Genomic DNA, 9,024 nt, shown 5'->3' on the forward strand with positions numbered 1-9,024 from the left:
ATATCTGGCAACATAAGGCTAGTTGTTTTTCCCGCTTGGGCGAGCAACCAACCAATGAGAATGCGGAACGCTGACGCAATGGACTCCAAAGCTGTTCTCGTTCCTCTCACCTTAATCCCTGTATAACTAAATTAATAGTTTAAGTACATATTTCATAAAACCTGCTTTTTTTGCAACTGAATAATTTGAGGACAGCGACATAACACTTTTTGTTATGTAAATATGCTTCGTTACATCTCAGTTATTGCTAATATGAAGCAAGCTTTAGCAGAGATATCGCAGCTTAAATGTTGTACAGCACGCCGTTTCTATGAACATACGTTTGTGTTTGTTTGTGTGTTTTTGAGAAAATGTGTTCGAGGGACCCGAACGCGTTTTATAACCTGTATCCCAACGAACCCGATGCAGTACATCGTTCATGTCACACGTGGGCAGTAAACACAGTGGAATACATGGGGTTATGCAGTGTGAAGCCCAGCAGAAGAGTTACTACAGAGACGGCACATTGCAAGGATGTGGGCTTATAAGAAGCCCAGGATGAGAGGGAGAGGGAGAGGGAGATGAGTGTTGATTTAGAACATCTGGAGTTGGCTGAATCAGTGTTTATTCCCCTGACTGCCTGACAGCAATCTGCTGTAGAAGACACAGGTGAGTTCTTGAAATACAGCTCACACAGATATGCATGTTTCTACATTATATATTCAATGATTCTAAAATAAATAATGTGTATACAATAATTTATATATGTAACTATTTAAACTCCAGTTTTTTTGCAAAGATGATTGCAATGGTGTGTTCAATTTATGAATTTAACAGGGACACAGTTACATTATTCTGTGGTCTGTGGAGCATCTTCATGTGGCTGAAGTTTGATTCGCTGTGACTGGGTGATGTTTAAGCCTTTGTGGATGCTTTTGTGTCTAAGTAGAAAAGGTTGTGTTCTGTTTAGTATTTTATATCCGATTAAATGCTCTTCCATTTTGGAAACATTGATATTGTGCATAGTTGTTCGGAAAGGTTAAAAAGTCAAGAATTACAGTAGCGTTCCATTATAGGGCAACAAAAGAGAATTTATTAGTTCCAATAAACGTTAATTGAAGTAGCCTAAAATATTAACTCAAAAGAGCCTGTAATATAAAGGAATATTAATATTTGTTAAATGCATTTGCAGTATATATTCAAAAATATATATATATTTTTTTACATCCTTTATATATTAACAAATCATTTATTTATTCAAATTGCCCTAACCCAGCAAAACATTTATGGGGAACATATGGGCCAGTTGGGCTGAGTTTTAGCCCTGATGATTCTCTTATATGGACAGAAAGAAGACCTTTCAATTAGAAGACTATATGGCAGCCTAGAAGACTATTTAAAGTAAACTCCTTAAGGGAGCTGTATAAGTCGTTGCTGTTTCTGGAAACCTGTTTGCTTTGAACTCATATCTGGTATTAATGCATTTATGTTTTTAATGTGTTGCATCCAGGGATATTTAGTATGTATATATTCATTATATCTCTGTGTTTGAAATTGTATTATTTAAAAACATACTGATTGTTCCTGTTGTATAAAACATTGTGGCACCAAGATAGGCTACTATGAAGTGGGGCCCTTGGGTTTGCTATAGCCCCAGGGCCCTTATGTGTGTCATTAAAGACAAAAAAGATCCAATGTACACAGTATTATTACAGTATTACGGTATTATGCATATACCATATAATTTTTATGCATAACAGATTAGCTTGTTTAATTTGACAAACTTTTTTTAGTTTTCATGAGCACTGTTAATGGCACATAAACAGTAATATGATTTTCGTATTCAACGTGTCAAACTTCATAAAGAAACGTAAAAAAGGCGAAACAAAACTTTTATAAAAAAAATTGTTTCACGATGTAACGTTAATCGATATCTGGCAACATAAGGCTAGTTGTTTTTCCCGCTTGGGCGAGCAACCAACCAATGAGAATGCGGAACGCTGACGCAATGGACTCCAAAGCTGTTCTCGTTCCTCTCACCTTAATCCCTGTATAACTAAATTAATAGTTTAAGTACATATTTCATAAAACCTGCTTTTTTTGCAACTGAATAATTTGAGGACAGCGACATAAATTCTTACAACGTTTTATTATGTAAACAGGCTTTGTAGTATCTCTGTTATTGTTAATATGAAGCAAAGAGCTTTAGCAGAGCTGGCTCATCATGCAGTACATCGTTCATGTCACACGTGGGCAGTAAACACAGTGGAATACATGGGGTTATGCAGTGTGAAGCCCAGCAGAAGAGTTACTACAGAGACGGCACATTGCAAGGATGTGGGCTCAGAAGAAGCCCAGGATGAGAGGGAGAGGGAGAGGGAGATGAGTGTTGATTTAGAACATCTGGAGTTGGCTGAATCAGTGTTTATTCCCCTGACTGCCTGACAGCAATCTGCTGTAGAAGACACAGGTGAGTTCTTGAAATACAGCTCACACAGATATGCATGTTTCTACATTATATATTCAATGATTCTAAAATAAATAATGTGTATACAATAATTTATATATGTAACTATTTAAACTCCTGTTTTTTTGCAAAGATGATTGCAATGGTGTGTTCAATTTATGAATTTAACAGGGACACAGTTGCATTATTCTGTGGTCTGTGGAGCATCTTCATGTGGCTGAAGTTTGATTCGCTGTGACTGGGTGATGTTTAAGCCTTTGTGGATGCTTTTGTGTCTAAGTAGAAAAGGTTGTGTTCTGTTTAGTATTTTATATCAGATTAAATGCTCTTCCATTTTGGAAACATTGATATTGTGCATAGTTGTTCGGAAAGGTTAAAAAGCTTGTAGTAACCTACAGTCATCTGTTGGACTTGTTGACACAGACTGCAGCTCTTTGGTGTTGCCATGAAGTGAGGACACACAGGCAATTTTCTCCTTTGCACACACAAATGCAAGCACATTTTAGATCAGTATATTTGTGCAGGTGTGCAGTATGGCGACAGGATTCAGTGATAGTAACAGCTTTATTTGGAGCATATTTGAGTTAGAATGAAAAGCTGTGTCTTAGGGTTCAATTCATACCTTTTTAGGGATGTTCTTCTTCATCTGATAATTCACGTCACACAAATAGGATTTTCTAAGAGAATTTACAATTACCCTTGAGCCAAAGGAGGTCAGAGATCAGCACAACAGCATCTGTGATTGTTTTGAAAATTAAATTCATGTAGTATTTAAGTAAAAAAACGAAAACCATCTAGAATCTCAGAATGCGCCCGGCTTTAATATCACGTAATCTAGAGCTCAGGGTTTGTATTACAGTTGAGTCAGAATGTCTGTGTGTTTGTGCAGATGTGAGTATTTTACGGTTTGGTCAGTGTGACATGTAAACTGCCTTAGGGGAAATCCACACCTGTTGGAGAAGAATGGGGAGAGGATGTGAGATTGGTATGATTATGAAAGGGAGAGAAAGAGAATGAAACTGACAATGAGAGAGTGAGTGCAGGAGGTTAATATAATCGTCTCTCTCTCTGAGTCCCATCACAGGTGAAAAATAAAATTTTATGATGGTAAAAAAAAGGATACCTGTTGTAAGGCAGGGTAGAGATCACTATTCCTATTTTCCTTGCTTTGTCACATAAAAACAGGAACGTTTATGTCACAGTAGGCAATTTTAATTCAAACTAACAGAGTGAGTGCAGGAGGTTAATATAATCGTCTCTCTCTCTGAGTCCCATCACAGGTGAAAAATAAAATTTTATGATGGTAAAAAAAAAGGATACCTGTTGTAAGGCAGGGTAGAGATCACTATTCCTATTTTCCTTGCTTTGTCACATAAAAACAGGAACGTTTATGTCACAGTAGGCAATTTTAATTCAAACTAACAGATTTTTTTTTTTTATAGATGTAACATTAAAACTACATGGTCTTTTTTAGCCCTCCATAGTTTATTTTTGCTTCATAGTTTATTTTTTCAAATACATTTAATGTATGCATTTTAGATTTACCCTTTAGTTTTACCCAGACTTTCAAACATAAACTATGAAAATCCATTATATTTCATTATAAAAGTTGCGACTATCTAACCAATGAGTGAAATAATCACTCAATAATCAAAGTATTTCACTGTTTACTGAGTGAAAATGATTGCCAGTGTAAACCTCATAGAATATTTTATAGCACTATTTTCAATCAAACTGTAATTTTGTCAAATGATGCTAAATTGAGAAAATATTATTTAATTGTTTGTGGTGGAAACACCCACACATTTGACCATAACAAACTGATTTTAGACTCAGCTTGGCACTGTGTTTGCCAAGTAGCAGAAATGTTTAGTCATGAGAGAATTCTAATATTATAATATAATTAAATGATGGACACTGATTACATCAGGAAGTCCAAAATTATCTCATTATGTCTATCCTCTGAATGAGAAAGAGAGATAGAGCCACGACTACAGCCAAACATGAAAATGTAATTTGTTGTGCAAATAAAAGATGGTTATGCTCATTGTTGCATATCTAGCTCTGAAAAGCCTACAAAAGCTTAAGTACATTAGACTAACCTATTCTGAGATCAGCTGGCATATAGTGAACTAGGCTAATGTCTCTCTTCACATGATTTGCACCAGGGCTTCAACACAATCAGTCTCTATGCCCTCTTGTTTTAATTTTTGTGCCGGCACCCACATAATAATATGTCATGCAAATTGTATTGATTGGCTGTGCTGCTGTCATCAGTTTCTCACCCTCATGTTGTTCCAAACCTGTATGATGTATTTCGTGGAACACAAAAGGTGAATGTTGATGCTGCTCCTTTCCATATAATTGCTTTCTCTTTCACACACAAAGCTATTGTTTGGACTTGGAATATAGACCATGATTCAAATAGACTAGTGTTATGAAACTTTTATGATGTTTTTATCTTTTTGGAGCTTGACAACCCCTGGTCACCATTTACTTTCCTTGCATGGAAAAGAGCAGGGTGAACATTCTGCCTAATGCTTACCTTCATGTGCTTACAGAATTAGTAAAAATTAATTATCAAAAAGATCATTTTGTCAACAAACTGATTATCTTAGCATGGTTATGTATACCATAATGCGGTATTTTTTATGTGGTTGCATTTACATTTTATTAAAAAGCCTCTGGATGTTGACAAAATATCTTCTACATCTATGTCTATATCTATATCTTCTACATCTATATCTTCTATATTTTTCTCCAAGAAATAAGTAAGACTGAACCTGCCATCCTCCATGATTCCTATTATTTCTGACAGCAAAGCACTTGAACGCATCAAACTCACAATTGTGACTTATAAATGGGAAGTCAGAATTTTTTGATAGCATATAAAGGCACCATAACATCTCTTTTTATGTTCTACTGAAGAAATAAAGTAATGAGGCTGAGTTACTGAATACTGATAATATATTTTTCATTTTAAGGTAAACTATCTGTTTAAGAATTTAGATTGGTGATGTGAAGTGATGTGAATGTAAAGAGCTTTTCAGACAAATCAAGAACAGTTGTGCAGTGACTTCAGTGAGCTCCATGTGTGTTAGTGTGTGCATTCAGAGCATCTATAGATTATCCATAGAACACTCAGATCGATGTGAGACCGTTCTGCAAGCCTGCTACCCAACCGTTCTGCAAGCCTGCTACTGACACACACAAATAAAACACTACAGTCTGCTGAGACGGACTGATTGCATTCTTATTATAAGCCATTGCAGGTCTTGATCAATGGCCACCCCCAAAGGAACATCTAAAATTGGATGCACTGCAAATCACAGCATCATTCCACCCACACACTTCTCTTTTATCTCTTTCCTATTATTTCCAACTACAGAAAAAGTAAAATAACAAAAAGATTACCTTTTTATTTTTAATCAAAGGTGTCAACCCAACTCTCTCTTGATGTAAAGGTCTACATTCTCAGAGGTACCCATGATATTGCTCTATAAGAGTCACTTTGTGGGATTAAGTAAAACCCTTGTCTTTAAATCACCTTTTATACTTTTATACTTTATGTCCTCATTACTTCCAAAATAACTGTTATAGCCTTTGTAGTGTCATAGCTGCTGAAATGCATGCTGAGTGTCCCAGGGGTGTGCACGTCTAATTTAGATGCACCTCTTTGTTATTTTCAGACTCCCAAGATGCTTTGCTGTCTGGCGCTATCCTGAGGTGGCCAATGTCGTCGGCTCTCTTTGACATGACGTGGTGGCAGGCGCTCTTAAACTCCACCCTCAGCCTCAATCAAAGCAACAGTAGTTTGTTCCTGCTTGATGTCCCCTGCTGGCAATCAAGCACCATGACACTTACAATAGTGCTATGCTATTGCCTAGTGCTTATTTTGGGCTTGCTTGGTAACATCCTCCTCATTTGCATTATTATGCACCAGCGGGACCCTCCTAACGTCACTAGCATCCTCATTGCCAACCTTTCGGTTTCTGATATCCTGGTGAGTGTGTTCTGTCTTCCCTTCACCGTGGTTTACACGCTCATGGACCACTGGATCTTCGGTGCGCTGCTATGCCGCCTAATGCCATTTGTGCAGTGTGTATCGGTGACGGTTTCTGTTTTATCTCTGGTTTTGATCGCACTTGAAAGGCACCAGCTCATCCTGCATCCATCTGGCTGGAAGCCGAGCGTCCCCCAAGCGTACATAGCTGTCTTGATTGTGTGGTTGCTGGCCTGCATAACATCATTACCTTTCCTGGCATTTCACTTGCTCAGCAGTGAGCCATACAGTCTGCTTCCTGCGCCACTCAGCCAGCTGCATGCCTGTCTGGAAGTCTGGCCCTCTCAGCAACACAAACTAGCCTACACCACCAGCCTGTTACTATTCCAGTACTGCTGCCCACTGTTCCTCATGCTACTTTGCTATCTTCGCATCTTCCTGCGGCTGCGACGCAGACAGCGCATGCTGGAGCACCAGTGCAGCCACAACCGAGAAGACGAACACCGGCGTGTGATGCACAGCAAACGCATAAATGTCATGCTTGCCACTTTGGTGGTAGCATTTGCCATGTGCTGGCTGCCATTAAATGCCTTTAATGTGGTGGCGGACTGGCACCAGGAGGCACTGCCCGTGTGTTACCACAATCTGCTGTTTTCACTCTGCCATCTGCTGGCCATGAGCTCCACCTGTGTCAACCCCATCATCTATGGCTTCCTCAACAGCAACTTCCGCAAGGATGTGGCCTCCGTGGTGCTACACTGCCATTTTCAGCCACTAGAGGACAGCTACGAACACTTTCCAATGTCCACAATTAACACTGATGTATCACGGACATCTTTTAGACTCAGAAACAATTCTGTGTAATTGGGCTAATCTAAATTTGCTAAATATATTTTTAAATATATGTTGTAAACATCAAATTATAAATATGTTTTGTCCAAACCTTCAAATGCCAAAATATATTACAAAATAGGGCTGGGTAAAAAATATAGATATCTCGATATTAATCGATTTTCATTTTTTCGGAACGATATCGATTCTTACTGTGCGTTCACACCGCCGCCGTCGTGAGCGTCAAAAATCGCTCTGACCGCCCTGCCAACAACGGTGTAGAAAGATTCGTGGACGCTCTGACGTAGATCGAATGCTTATGTTGTATTTAAAGGGGACGCAAAGCAAACACGCTTGTTGATCTTGTGCAGACTGACCACAAGCAGGGTAACATTATAAGTTAACCTCATTAAATATTGTTGTGGACGAAGTATTAAGATCCTTTACCTCATAATGTATAAGCACTAATACCACACTGTAAAAATACTCTGATACAAGTAAAAGTCCTGCATTGAAAATTTTACTTAAGTATTATCAGGTATAAACATTACTTAATGTAAGTATAATCAGGAAAATGTATTTAAAGGTTTAAAAGTGAACTGGGACTTTTATACTATTATTTATGGCATTAGATTATTATTACTATAACGTTAATGTACATCAGCAACTCACCAGGAACACCAACAATCTTAGACACCTTGGTCCTCGCATAATTTTTTTATTTTATTTATGGACACGTCATAGATTATTGGGAAACCCACCACAGCACTAATCAACCTCTCCTCCATTTTGCTTGGGAACTAATGTGGTCGAAACCAAAGTTTACAGGACTGCGTTCTCTGTAATCCTCTCAAGCGGTGGACTTCTACGTCCGATTGGTTGCCGCCAGATGCCGCCGAACCACGTCATACACTCTTAAAAATAAAGGTGCTTCACGATGCCATAGAATAACCTTTTTGTCTAAATGGTTCCATAAAGAACCTGTTTCACAAAAGGTTCTTTGGGGCGAAAAAAGGTTCTTCAGATTATAAAAAGGTAAGAAAGAGATGGTTCTTTAAAGAACCTTTGACTGAATGGTTCTTTGTGGAACCAAAAATGGTTCTTCTATGGCATCGCTTGAAGAACCTTTTGAAGCACCTTTATTTTTAAGAGTGTAACTCATTACCATAAAGTTGACCTGATTCCAACTCTCCTTGACGCCCTCAACGTCCAAGTCTGGTTGGGAAATGTCATGCCCTTTACCATAGCCGCCTGCTGCGAGCTTCAGTGTAAATATTGCGTCAAAATCAAATCAATTTGAGTGCGATTTAAACCCGGATGATTGTAACCACTCTAAGTTTGTCTGCCTTGGGAAAGCTAGCGTGTCTCCGACATGGTGATAACACTCGCTGCCTTCTCTAGTGCAGCTCAACCAGGTCTCGTCCCATTCGTCGATATTTGTGATATCACAAATCCCGGAAAATATGCGTTGTAGTCCAAACGAGTCGTTTGTTGTAGTTTTTGAAAAGTGATTTCTGTTAAATAAAATATCTCCTTTTGAAGTGGACTTTGAACTTTGTAACTTTGCAGATCTTTTTTATGCTCAAATAACAACATTACAGACTAACTAAAGTTGAAAAAGTGAAAAAGCATAATAGGACCCCTTTAAATCCCAAGAATCGATTAATCTAGCCTGTTTTCAGTTAATGGACGGAACACTGAAGGGCACTTCCCATCCAATATATCGCAATTAGAATTGTGCTTT

General features: G+C 38.2%; 1 protein-coding gene across 1 annotated transcript; it reads left to right on the plus strand.

Annotated features, from left to right (window-relative positions):
- The first annotated feature begins 6,179 nt into the window (after positions 1-6,179).
- Positions 6,180-7,313, plus strand: LOC107553892 (neuropeptide Y receptor type 4-like). The gene has a single exon (XM_016236245.1). It carries the CDS (start codon positions 6,180-6,182, stop codon positions 7,311-7,313), a length of 1,134 nt encoding a protein of 377 aa, XP_016091731.1.
- Positions 7,314-9,024: the final 1,711 nt, after the last annotated feature.

The sequence above is a fragment of the Sinocyclocheilus grahami genome, unplaced genomic scaffold (genome assembly GCF_001515645.1).
Source record: "Sinocyclocheilus grahami isolate Dianchi unplaced genomic scaffold, SAMN03320097.WGS_v1.1 scaffold18.1, whole genome shotgun sequence".
Taxonomy (NCBI): domain Eukaryota; kingdom Metazoa; phylum Chordata; class Actinopteri; order Cypriniformes; family Cyprinidae; genus Sinocyclocheilus; species Sinocyclocheilus grahami.

Bases quoted from the DNA above. Each gene is read 5' to 3' on its own strand.
- LOC107553892 (XM_016236245.1), top strand. From the start codon at position 6,180: ATGTCGTCGGCTCTCTTTGACATGACGTGGTGGCAGGCGCTCTTAAAC.